General features: G+C 40.0%; 1 protein-coding gene across 1 annotated transcript in view; it reads right to left on the bottom strand.

Annotated features, from left to right (window-relative positions):
• The window catches only part of LOC118406216 (kalirin-like), a gene marked incomplete in the record, with an annotated part of 160,338 nt that extends 151,010 nt beyond the window's left edge, over positions 1–9,328 (bottom strand). The window contains 1 exon segment of the mRNA XM_035806117.1: positions 9,125–9,328. Coding sequence (XP_035662010.1) covers positions 9,125–9,191 — 67 coding nt within the window.
• Positions 9,329–14,188: the final 4,860 nt, after the last annotated feature.

Genomic DNA, 14,188 nt, shown 5'->3' with positions numbered 1-14,188 from the left:
GGACACTTCCTGACATACTGTTTATCCTCTTGTGGATCCATGTATTACCAAAGATCATCCCTATTCTTTACATAAAGCCAGGAAATGTATCCTAAAACTTTAGTAAAAGACATACTAATGAACTTGAAACAATGAACAGTAGTCAGTTATAATCTTTTACATGTATTAAGTAACAATGTATGTCTTTGTACTCGAGCATTTTTTTCAGTGTGTTGTGCATCAGAAAATGACAAATTTGATCATGTCTTACCGGGGTGGGGTCGCAATAATTACAGTATTACTTTGACATGCAACATCTGCGTTCGGTGCTAATGCTTTTATCTCGATGCATCACAAATAAACAAGGAAAATGAAGGTATCACCTAACAGTGACTCACACATATTTGTGGCTATCCCTATCTACAGTAGACCTACAAAAATGTCGGACATGCTGAGTTCTAGGGCAGCTCCTGACAATGCATAATTACTTCCAACCGACCTGTTCTTCTCCTATCTGTATGTATAGGCTTCCAGGTGCTGTGACTGCCTCCAGGCAATTCCTATAGATTATTAATGCCTTGTGTGTCCCAGATACATTGTAAAATAGACTCTTCTCCTTCATTTGTAATCAACTAAGAGGGGCAAAAATAGGGCACAGAAAAGTGGGAAGGAGATGCTATACAATATTTGAAGAAAAATATGACCTAAATTTTGTGCAGCAACTTAACACTTATTATCCTTCTTTCAGACCTCCCCTTATTCAATACAATGAGAGGTTGCCTTGTAAGAGCACCTAAATATACAACTAGTAATACTAATAGCCTAGTATAAGTGTCTGGGAGTCAGTTTGGTACTGACTACCTTACTCTCGTAGATTTTGCATATGATTTCCAATAAAGGTTCCTTAAATCTTTGGAAGGAAAATACCCTGTTGTAACGCTAGTTCACCTTTATCCATTGGGTAACCTATATCCATTGCTTTTATTAACAGGGTATTTGGGGATATTACGTTGACAGACGTTGGTTTGAAATTTCGGTATTGTCAGTATATTGCAGTTCAAAACTATCGCCCGTCGGCTTGATGTTCCTAAATACCCTGTTTTGAAAAACAACGGATATAGGTTAACCCGCAGATAAAGGTGAACTAGCGTTACAGGTAAATCACTGAGTCATAAAGTTTAGCCTTAATCTGGCCTATGGGCAATCATGAACAAGGATGGTTTCGATAATGCCAATTATTGGTTCACAAATTGTAGACCCAGGCCCCAAAACAGATTACGGAAGCCACAATCATATTTGAGCAGATTGTGTGTTGTTATTACCAATCCTGGCTTTGGTTCATGGAGACAAGAGTCTGGGTTACTGCCAGATATAATATCATGGCTGTTTTTCTCTTCCAATTTCTGCCAGATGTTTGGTAACTGGATGTTGGCTTTCTCTATTAACGTTGAGATTGCATAGTCACATAGTACTCCCTTAGGCCATACCGATTTATCTCTTTGGTTCCAGGACATTCCAAAACCAACAAAGTCAGCAAAAAGTCCAGGTGAAAATAGTGGGATGGACCTGAATGCATAGACTTTTCCCTCAGAGTCTTCCTAGCTAGCATAATTCTTTTCAATCTAGAGCAAAGAATTTAAAGTGGCATAATAATTATACGTTTTGCATGGTCATAATGTATAAACTGTAAGTGTAAAGGTACACGACGCAATAGAAATTTATAACCTTTATCATTTCTACATCTGATCTGTGTTATTACACAAGATTTGGAATACCTGTAATGATATTTTGTTCAAAGATGCAAAACAGACACTAAAAACCATATTCAAATTGTAAACATAAAATGATAGTAAAGAAATCTGTAATCAAATTTACCTTATAGCAATACTGAAGCAATGTAAGGGTGTAATAACAGACATACCTAATAACTTTTTATTGATGAACAAAACATCATTCGCAGTTCCACTTACGCCTCCTGGTCCAAAGTGTTCTGAAGGGCAGGGTATCCATTGGCTGAAAACTGTCACATCTTATTTGATTGACATTTTTAGGCTCTACAGACAAGTCCATCATAAAAGCTGATACAGGGGTGGCCAGGACCATCTTTATGAGTGCAACATCAGACGACAAGCATCTCGAGAATGTACCTTAATGGTTGCAAAGTGCTGTGATATGTGATCATGACTCACATCCTAATTCAATATAAAGATAAAAACTGCATAAAGAAGAACATAGGAGATAAGGCCATGAGATTCATAAATCAAATTTGACAGGTAACATTTGGAATGAGGTTAATTTCATGATGCACCGGTATACACAATGTGCACCTGTCTGTATATGATTATGAAGAAACACAGGTTTACTTTTATCCTTGGGGTGACCTATATCCGTTGCATTTAGTAACAGTGCATTTGGGGATATCAAGTCGATGGACTGTCTGTATATGATTATGAGGTATACATATCATTGGGATTTCCCCAAAATTTGTCCAAGAAACTGTGAATGAGAATGATAGCAAAACAACTGACGAGTGATAACTTTATCACTGACCAACATCACAAATGATAACTGTACTGTTACACTTACACTGAACCAAAAGATTCTGTTTTCATTGCTGGGATTTATTTGAGAGATCCAGAGATATCACTTGTACCATCTAATTGGTTGTAATAACATGCAGTTTACGGTCCTCTATTGGCCATTAATATACTAGATTAGGGGCTCTGTTTCCATACCTGCTGGTACAACATATGGCACCCCATTCCTTCGTCATGTCCAAGCAGATATGAGGTGGATACCTCGTCACTCGAGATGTATTTTTTCTAGAAAGTATTTTTTCTAACCATCTCTTTCTACCTTGCGTACACAAAATAAAATCATAAAAAGCCGTTTCTTGACACTTTCTGTACATCTACTTGGAGATCAAAGAGCTATCTCCCATCTTATCAGTATTGATGGCTCCCGCCTAGAGGATTACAACACCATCTGGACAGGGAAACTGTATTTTATGGGTCGTAGTTTGATCTTATCAACGTGAATTACCAACCATTTTGAAATGCTTCTTCATTTGATGAAAAAAAATCTAATGCCATATATGGTGGGGAACACACAACAGTAAAAGATATACATTGTACATAGTATGCAGTATTTTTCCTTGTCTTGGGTATGGCAATACAGAAGATCTGTCATTGCCCTATGCAAAGTAGAAGATCAGTGATACCTATATCCAAAGATCTCTAGCACCTATCAAAAGAGTATTGTCTTCTAAGTTTCAGGGGAGTGATTATATATGACACCCTTCTGATAATGGTAATGCTGAAACAGAAGACAACTGTCTGCTTCTACCAACTTACAAGTTTTCCTTATATGTGGGTACATTGCTACATAACAGAGAATAGATCTATTTGTTTTGGTACACTAGCTCGAGGCATCCGCTATCATTTCAATCAGATTAAAATGTCTTACAAGTCTAGACAATACAGGACTTCCTGTGTGTTTAGAAGTTGTGTTCGGCGCTGTAACTGGCCCCTCCCCGCGTCAATGTGGGACGGGCCAATAAGAAGCGTGATTAAGTCAGGCTAGAACTTGTGGGACAAATTTCTTTCAGGCAACATTTCACAGCTTACCACTCTTAGTGAAGGTCAGTGCACAAACATCAAGCTGTTTGAATCATCTTTCAAGTACACTTGATATATGTACAAGTAAGACCACCTGTCTGTAAATGCCACTTAGTCTGAGTCACTTCCTCCATGTTTCTTGATGTCAAAGTCCTTAGAACCTATTGACCTCAGAGGACAACAATAAAAAGCTACTCCTGAGTTGACCTTTATGAATGTCAAGGTCTCATCCTCCATTTTAAGTAAACACTACATGTATTACTGTCAAGAGATATTTATAGTCCAGCCCTGTCTCTAGGACCCGTCCTCTGTCCCAGCACAGAAACTTGCTTGTTGAGACAAAAAAAATCGTACGTCCGTAAAAAAAATCTGACTTCAAAGTTTCATGACGTGAAATTGATGAAAATATGGTTTCGAAAGCTTTATTTTACAGATTTAACAACACAAATCAACAAAAATTTAAATTGGCTGCAAAACAATGGCCAACTCTGCAGAACAGAAGTATTCAGTGCAGCCACTTTTTGATGGTCACCTAGATCATTTTTTCATTGACCTACATGTAGGCATACAGTGATCACCTGTCTTCACTGTGTCCACTTTCCTTTTGGGCTTTCTGGAAAAGCACTTATTGAGTTATCACAATGTGAGGGTTTGCATGTCCTATAATGTATAATGCATAACAACAATAAAAGCACAATGTCAGACAGTAAAGTAACATACCACAGGTATGTAACGACATCATGCTTTATGCAAAATCTCTACTTTATTGTTGGATAACGTTTCTTTATGAGAAAATTGGTAGACATGAATAATTACTGACATGTGGTGAGCTTGCTGACAGGAAACAGTCATTCATAAAATCAGATTTCCATTTTATCATCTCAGAGATCTATGAATCATACATAAGTGCTACATTTGACCTTTGACCTTCAGAACTTGGGGTCCAAACCAAAAGTTTTTTAGCACTTGTAGGTCATATTACAACAAAGGTCGGAGAAAAGTTCCTATGTCAAATAATCATTCATTTTCCTGATATGTCGTATTCCTACCAAAAACAGTACAAGTTATATTCTCTGCTGGCTGTTGTAATGTTTCTAAACCTCAAAAATACTGCCGAATGCAAAGAAAACATTCTAATAGGAATCTATAAAATCAAGTGGCCAAATTTGCAAAGATACCACAATAATGATTCCAGTCATTTTGCAGGTTGGAATGTTCCTTCTAAAGACTTCATGGTCGGGATTTTATGGCCAAAGAGCACTTAGGCCTGGAATGTACACCCATGGAATACATCAGGAATATATCACACACTCCCGAGGGAACCATAACTGTGTACAGAATGCCACATTAGGGGAGTACTGCAGGTTCTTGCAATGGAAGGAAATTAAGATGATACACATTGACCCCAAAGTCTGTAAGCTATTAGAGATTTGAGAGAAGAGAAACCTTATACATTCCATTTCCTTCACACACTATCTTAGCCTAGTATCCACATATATCATAGCTGCTGAGTCTCTTCATCCACTCTTGTAGAATGAAGAGACTCCACAGCCATGATAGGTTTGCCAAATAGCAATTACTCAAGCAACTGGATATGATTTTGGAAACCTTCATCAACGTACCATTTGGATACCAGGATAGTAATATCTATGAGTATGACTATGAGGTTCACACAGAACACAAACATTGAATATTGCTTTAAATTTACATGTACATCTTTTTTCAGCTTGCCTACTTTCTTCAAATATAGCAATGATTGACATAATTCATCCAGCTAAGAATTACATCCTGTATAGCTCACACAGGTATATATTTTCTACATGTAGGTTGGCATAAAAGTTATGGCTACAAGTTTCCAGCAAGTGTATGTTTTAAAAACCAAAAACATTCCAGACTGCAAAACCTTGCCAGTACCACAAACTGACCTACATTTTGGTACCACTACAAGTCTACAACACCAATTGATGTCAATGACCTTTAATACCCTTTGCCCTCTAATTTTTCTTGGCTTGCTGAAGTATAACAAAAGATTTCCAAGTGATTTTCAAGGTCCTTCTAAAGGTTATAGACAAACACAAACACAATCTACATTCAAATATGTAATGGCCAACTGGGTCAACAAAGGCAATAAGCATGTGGCAATTTCTTCACTGGACATTGTCCAATTTCAGAGCAGAGAATATATACAACACTTGACCTGAGCACAGTTCAGTAGGTCAGGTCGACAAAGCGCTATCAATCTGAGTTAGCCTGAAGGTTTATTGTGCATACCACAAAAAGCCTTGGCAGCACTAGCCTCCAATATGGCCTTACTGATTCACTCACAATATTGACACTACCCATTACAATAGAGTCAGACAGTAACTTTTAACATTAGAATAGAAGAATAGTATGTGACTTTTGTGAGTGTCAGTTGATGTGTAAACTATGGCTACAATATTATCTATAAAAAAACAGCCTCAGATAGTTTTGTACATTTGTATTGCCGAGAAAGCCAGCATTACATATGATCATAAACAACAAAACCAAATTTTATAAAACTGTCTGTATGTTGAGCTAGATAAAAACGCTCTTATTACTTTCAATGATGTCTTCTTTTTTTTTCAAATTTCTTTCATTGTTATTCTGTATTGTACTAGTATTCAGTATACTGCATGTTGGCTATGAATAATACCAGACTGGCTTTGCCAGCAGCCAGCTTTGACTGCGAGTGTGACATCTTGGTGGGAAAGTCCTTGGTAAATCCACTGTAGCTCCAGCTAAGACCCTGTCTGTCAAGTTCAAGTTTAGCCTTGAGCCTTCCTCTCAGCTCACATCTCACCGACAGCTCGGCATTATCAACAAGCAGGAGAGGCACCGCTGCCGACAGTTAGACAACTCCATCCCCTCGCTCTATGGCGCCATGATCCCGGTACCTGTGACATTCTCATTTCCTCATCATCACTACAGGGCTTCGCTTCATCCTGATCTCAGGGCTCAAAATACCACCTGCATATTAATTGGAGCTGTGCAGGTATTTCTGGTATCTACCTGCACCTAACCTACACTGGTCCATGTACTAACTGGGTGTTATATTTAAAATAACGTAGGTGCATAATATGGATTTTTATTAGCTGCATTGACTGTAACCACATATATAAAGTACAAAAGAAAAAATAGCAATGGTTCCTGAACAATTTTGATATGATCCATACTTCCTAAATCAAGAGTGGACTGGTGCGGGTAAAATTTGTCAGGTGCAGGTAATTTTCAATGTTTCCTGCACTGCAGAAAAAAAGAATGTCAAGCCCTGTGATCTACTCAAATCTGTGCGAAAGCCGGTTGGCAGTCAACAGCGGACTATCAGGCAGTCAACAGGGGATGTGTTAGCCACTTGGAGACCTGTAAACATCCCTCTTGCTTTTCTTAGCACTTAGCTCCACCCTGCTACCTTGACCTCTCCCCTTTAATATGGCCATGATAGACTGACGGACAGTTACTCCATCTAAGCCACTTTCTCCAAGACCTGCACACATCTCAGACGTATCACCATTACCGTCAAACAATGTCGAATGTAGTCACAGAGGTGTATCTAACTGATGGCCTCCAATTCTGGGTTCAACAGTTAAACCTACTCCATGTGTAGGGTGTAAGGAAACACGGACACTTAACAAGTCAAAGATGGAGACTTAAAAGGAGTGAGTAAACTGTGACCTAGATAGCTTGTGTCATTATGAACCAAGTGTTATTTTGACATCTTCACCTCCGGAGTGACGTACCCTACGTGACTATAGCAGCATAGCTGTGTACAGTCACTGGAAATAGTAGCTATGTTTGATTTGCTACAAACTGACAGCTCCATATATTACTTGCCCTAGGGTCTTAATGGATGAATCATTTGATTTCCTGGGGAAAGAATTTTTTTTTTAATTTGAAAAGAAAAAAAAAATTGAAAAGAAGCAAAACCTAAAGTCACCTGTGCTCTCACCATTATATGTGTACTTGGTATCAGAAAATATGCAAATAAGTGTATTCCAAGTCAACACAGGGGCCTAGTTAAACTCATCTAATGAATCTCCCCTGAATTATAAGCCATTTACAAGGACAGGGGCAGCTGTATTAGCTTTCACTTGTACAATACCCTACTCAAATTAGTTCACTTTTAATGCAAGCATGTATTTTTCTACTGTTGTAATCCTATCAAATACCATGGTTGATAAGTTCATATTGATTAATCCATACTGTATTGATGGATACACGAATGTAAATCAAGGTGGCGAAATGGCTTCTGTGATTCAATCTTCGTAAGAAGCTGATGGCTAAGAAATGGATATCAGAATAGGAACTATTGTCTTTGTTTATTTTTTCAAAATGGATAAATATTTGGGAGTGGTCGATGTGGTGGTGCTAATCACAAGTCAAATAGAGGCATCTACTTGTGAAACAGTAATTTACATGTGTGTAGCCCACAACACTAAGAGGAAGGAATATATGTTTCAATGTGTATCTACAAATAAAACTATCAAGTATTCTGTGCTTGGCTGTTCACATTTACTTTGATTCCACACATTCCATCTTCTACTGTTATATTCTCACTAAAGTCTGATTTATCAGGAAGAAAACAATTAGCATGAAACCACATCCTTGACTGTTGACAGCTTTAGTGAGGACGTGTTTACTTCTCACAATAAATAATAGCGAGGTATGTGCTGTTTACACACAGTGGCTGATGAATAGCTTGACAGATGTCAATCAAAGCCAGGTTGGTCCCTTGTTGTTATCTTTCAGGAAAGGTGGTAGTGATTAGATTATTTAGGAAATGTGAGACCGTGGGTTGGACCACCTCTGTATTATAGAGGTGCAGTCTGACAAATTGTACCGGATATTTCTAGGACAAATGCTTCTGTAAGTTGTGTGTTCTACATTAGCTTTCAGGTGTGGTTACAGGGGATTTAAAATAAAGTTAGGGCGAGAGACGTTAGTATGGATTTTATTTCACCACCCCTACCACGTCTTGCTGACAGAAGGGGAAATACCCCTAACAAAAGCCAGTTGGAGCTTAGCATACCAAGACTTCTCCTGCGCGAATCCACCTGAAACAGGGGGGAAACACAAAGATCAAAGCCCCACGGTTTTCCCGTGCTGTCTGCGGGCTGTCTGATAATGTAGGCTAAATATCAGAGCAGAAAATTAGGAGAGGGAGAGGGCGAGACGGGAACAGACCGGGCGGTTGTTTACCGGGGGTGGGAAAACTGGGCTTGCGGTCCGGTGGGACCGTTTGGCCGCTGCCCGTCTCCGCGGTTCACCTAACGTCGCTCCAACCAACGACAAACACACGTGTGAAGATTTGGCGATGGATGCGGAAAATTTCGCAACGGTTCGGGGCTGGTTTTACGTTTGGGTCGAGAAAGGGTGTGGGGAAATCGGGGCTCGCACAAAAAATCGGGCCAAGCATGATCACAACAGCTGCAGTGCAGCAGCAGAACACTTGGGGTAACACTGGGGTCAAACCACGCTATTTACGCCGATCAGGCTCGTGTTTTCCCCACCTGATTTGAAGTATCCGGCGACGTCACCGCCGCTGGAGGTGTCGTCGAAGCTCTCCGTTGAGCTCATCTCGGAAATCCGTCGCAGAACTACCTAACAGCCGCAATTCTCGCGTACAAACCCCGACAGCTCAAATCCAGCGGTCCACTGGCGGCCATTTTGGTTCCCGTCTTCGACAATGTTCGGTAAACATCGGCGGAGTTCGGCAGCCCCACTTCCTGGCTTCGGCCCCTATCGGGTTACAATCGGAAGAATGACATCATAGATCTCTGTCGATTTCCTGACTGGTGTTTTTGAAATGTACAACGCAAAGGCTTATTTCGTCTAACATATTACCAGGAATGCGTGTGTTATGATCTTTAGACTACTCTTTATTCAGTCATCAAAGTGTTTCACCTAAACGGCTTTGCCATTGCCGATTAAACTGTTTGACAATGTGACCTCGCCTAAAGATTCAAAAGTTCAACACAAGTTACATATGACGTCAGTTCTTCATGTTTACCTCTTTTGTTTGTCATATTGACATTTGACAAGGCCCATGCGCTATTGCTGTTGCGTTACAGAATACTAGTACATCCTGTTAAGGTATCTCGGTTGGCTAAATTGGCATTTTGACCTTCCACTGTTTTCTTATTAATAGATTAAGAAAGAATGGAGCCGTAACGAATATTGATAGATGGGCTTCAGAGAATTTTAAATCTGATTTTTTGGGGGCCGAATTGATGACGTCATCATTTTTATTACCTCTGATATTATTTTTTTCTATGACAAAATACAGCACTTTGGAACATACCAATATAATGAAACTTCGTTTTTCGTTGCATAATGATGGAAGCTACAATCGTAGTGTTGCGCAAATTGATATCTACTAATGATCTGTAGTAATTAGAAAATGTTTGTTTTCATCTAATTAAAAAACTTTAATTCTTAATAACTACAGATCGTTAGTAGATATCAGTTTGCGCAACACTACGTTTGTAGCTTCCATCATTATGCAACGAAAAACGAAGTTTCATTACAGTGGTATGTACCAAAGTGCTGTATTTTGTCATAGAAAAAAATAATATCAGAGGTAATAAAAATGATGACGTCATCAATTTGGCCCCAAAAAATCAGATTTAGAATTCTTAAATGCCCATCTATCAACATTCGTTACGGCTCCATTCTTTCTTAATTCATTAATAAGAAAACAGTGGAAGGTCAAATTGCCAATTTAGCCAACCGAGATACCTTAAAGAATGTCCCCTTTGTCTTTGACTTCTCATCGGGGAAGAAACCGGGGAATGCTAAGTTGAGACCCTATAAAATTTGTATAAACCGGGGAATGAAGGAACGGAAAGAAATCAGGAAATATGAAAACCTCCAACACTAGAAAACAACTTTGAATACAAAGAAAAGGAGAGACAACAAAATGAAGCGAAGAATCGTCGACCCCTGCAGAACTAATAGTGCCCTCCGGTTACGAGCGCCGGTGTTCACTTGTGCAGATAATTAGTCCAGTCGTCCGGGTCAAATAACTACACAACGGGTAAAGGAGCTAGCTATAGTTGTTCTACAACCTTCCAAACACACATATACCTATAGCCTCCGGAAGTAAAAAGCAACACTTAAGAGTGACAAGATATGATCTATCGTCTACAGCAAATGTAAGGCTCCGGCTTGTTTAGGGCGCCTTTTTAAATCATTTCTTAAATCATTTCCAAAAATGAATAAAACGAAAACCAGACTGAGGGACAAGAAGAAAACCTGACAATATGGATTTCCAAATAAAAACTCCTAGAAGGACGAGAAAATCTTTAACCTCTGCTTGGAGAGTGGTCATAATGTCATCGAATGATTATTCTTTAACCCCGTTGTATTCCAAGTGAAATGATGAATGTTGTTTCCATAAAGCTTTTTCTGTAAATATTTTAGCAAGACTTCACTCAACTCGCAATATAGAACTCAACTGGGGATTAATATTCCAGCTGCGCCCCTATAAAAATCTTGAGACTCGCGCAAATTCTTGAGCCATTTTCGATCCAACCACAGCCTCTAAAGATCGACCGTTCCGAGCTCGCTCCATCCATCTTAAGATTCTCCAGATTCTGAGCACGCTCCCGGAAAAGAGGTTTGATAATCTTAAAGCAGATATGAATAAAATATCACGCCCGTGTGAGGAGAGAGGGTCGTTAGCGCACCGGGAAAGGCGTCAGAACTACTTTATCTTCACAAAGACGCCAGGATCGACCTATCTAGAACGTATCTTCGAAATCACCATCAAAGAAGAGGGATAGCCTTTCGGAATGACAGAACCTCGGCCTGTTTACAACCTGTTAGCTGTCGGTGTAGGCTGTAAAACGGAGTTGCTGATTAATTTGACCTGCCACAAGGATTAGCAATAGCCAGGCGAAAATCAATTGTTACGTAAATAACCACCGTATAGCACAACTTGGGATAATGTGTAGTGAGGTTTCATCAGCCCGAGACAGGTGATTAGTGTTGGAGAAAAGATGGTGATACGTGAATAAGCCTATCTCTGGAACGGGAAAAGAAGAACGACAGAGAAAAAACACATTTTTCATAGGAACGTTCGTTTCTTTATGGTCCATTCTGATGTTACATTTTCGAGCATGGAAAAAAAACAGTCGTTATTGTTTGATCAAAATCTGTTAACGTCATAACGTCAAGCCGTAAACTTTTCTACTTTATCCACTATCTATATTAAACGTTTATATTTCAGTATATCATGTTTTATTAACTTTTCTCCGTAAAGCCATAAAATGTGTGTTTGACAAGCAATAATACAGAGGGCGGCACCAGCCGAATGCACCTGTTCTTGACCTTGGGTATATCAAATGAAAGGTATATTTACAGGCGCCTTCGGAAATTGAACAAGATCTTGAGGGATCTTTCTTCCATCCCGAAATGTGTGCTGCATACGGTTGGTGGTTGCAGATAGAAACGTGGTAGATAAACATCACGGAAAGTTCTTCTAGTTCTTTCGTTTCGTGTGTTTGTTTGTCTTGGTATGTGTCCGTAGTTGCTTGGATATTGTAGAGTGGCGGAATGTGAGGTGGAAGATGGTGTCACAAGAGACTGGCAGGATGGGGAGATGGCTTGGCGCCGTCGAACTAGCCAACGGTGCGGCAAAACTCCCAGAATTAGGAAAAACAAACAGAAATTCTCAAAAATTCAAACGTTAGACATTTTAACGGAGATGTAAGATCTAACACCATATGTCTCCACTAGAGGGTCTCCATGCCCTTTTCTCCGGTAAGCGTTGAGAGCCATTTCAATTCACCTGTAAGATCTTCGATTTATTGTTTAGTGGCGTAGAACAACTATCATACTGGTAAGTCATCCGTGCACATTGAAGTTATCAATCAGACACCACAAAGATTTGCACTTCATCGCTTCTCTCAATTTGATTCTGCCGGGAACTTATGACCCTTCGCGATTGTCACTTTGCCGCCCGAGGAACAACCTGCGGTATAAAATCAGGTCAGGGGATTTTTCATGTGTGATTCACGGTCTCGTCTTTTCCCTCCTCCCGCCAAATTACGGCTGAATGGCGCACCACACAAGCGTGTCGGCGCCAGGGTTTATGACGGTCGTTAAATCTGCGCTCTTTCCATGTGACGTCGGAGGGAAGGGTAATACTTCTCTCAGAACGTAATGTCAAGGCGGATATTGGCCGGGCCCCGTTTTCTGGGACAAGGCTATAGAAAAAAGTGGATTGCTAGAGAAGGGTAACGATTTTTCTTCCAGATATCAGTTCCCACATCATAAAGAATGGATGTACATGTAGATAAATGATGTCCTATAGGTTTGCCTCAAACTAAAGCGCCCAAACATGGTGTCTTATTGTTTTTTGCATTAAAATGCCCTGCCCTTTTTCTTCTTCTTCTTTTTAGATAGAAAGGGATGCATTTGTCTATATCATCTATTCGTCTTACATATATTATAATCTACTAGTATTACTGACTGGACAGACTGGCGCACGTACAGAAATATGACATGTCACTCTTACCCGTCTTTCTAGAAAAAATTACCACATCGAAAGAAAATTATTTAATGATATAGAAAAAAACAGCCAACCAATGTCTGTCTTGGAGCTACACAGACTTGTATACTCTCCAAGGAGAGTTTTGTGACGTGTGTTTAGGCGTTTATCGGGCTTTCTATTTTGTACCGTTTTCTTTGTTAATTGTATTTTGCCACAAGACTAGAAAGCCCGATAAAAACGCCTGAAAACGCGTAAAAAAACAGCCGAAGCCGAACCTCTTGTTGTTTGTCGAGTAACGTTATAGTCTCCACCGGACTCCCGTCTGGCAGAATAGTAATATCGGACTTCGGCATAGTTAGGAATAAAAGTCTAGTAGAAGTTAATTGGCCTAGGAGTGAACTGCTGGATAGGAGTGAACTGCTGGATAGACTGCAAAAGACTGACTGAGATCCCATGACAAGTTATTTTTCCCTACTTGGCAAACTTTCTTCTCTTTTGTCATCCAGCTGACACGTCTGCTTGAAGACTAGAAGAGTAAGCCTTGTACGCATCCTCGCTCAATGTTTCCAAAGGTCAGGGTGTCGCGTCTCCTGGCGGCTGACGGTGGATTAGCAACCCTCCGGAGTGTAAACCTGAGTAGACGCACATCTATCAAGTCACCCCCGTGTGCCACGCCAGATTTAGTCCATAGCCATCGACGGCTAGGAACCGTTTGAGGGATGATCCGACATTCTGACCGCATTGCCCGAAATCCTGCTGAAGCTTCTCGTTTTATGGTACATGGTGATTCAATCTAGCCTAAGTACCATCCTATTTCTGCCGGGGCTCCTTTGATACACTCGCTGACCTTTTTTTAGGGCAGCGAGTATAAGGAGCCTTGATAGAAATAGGATGGTACCCAGGCTAGATTAAATGCATCCATTCAAGAGAGGACAAGAAGCAAACATTTCAATTGCAAATGTGCAACAATCTCCTAGTCTCTTCCAGAACTCCGGATCGCTTGGAAAAATCGTAGAAATGGAACAAATAGAGGAGTAAGCCGGCCAGAGGAATATAACCGGCCAGGGAACAGCTCGCC

Source organism: Branchiostoma floridae, chromosome 18 (assembly GCF_000003815.2).
Source record: "Branchiostoma floridae strain S238N-H82 chromosome 18, Bfl_VNyyK, whole genome shotgun sequence".
Classification (NCBI taxonomy): Eukaryota; Metazoa; Chordata; class Leptocardii; order Amphioxiformes; family Branchiostomatidae; genus Branchiostoma; species Branchiostoma floridae.
This window is presented reverse-complemented; position numbering and strand designations above follow the sequence as displayed.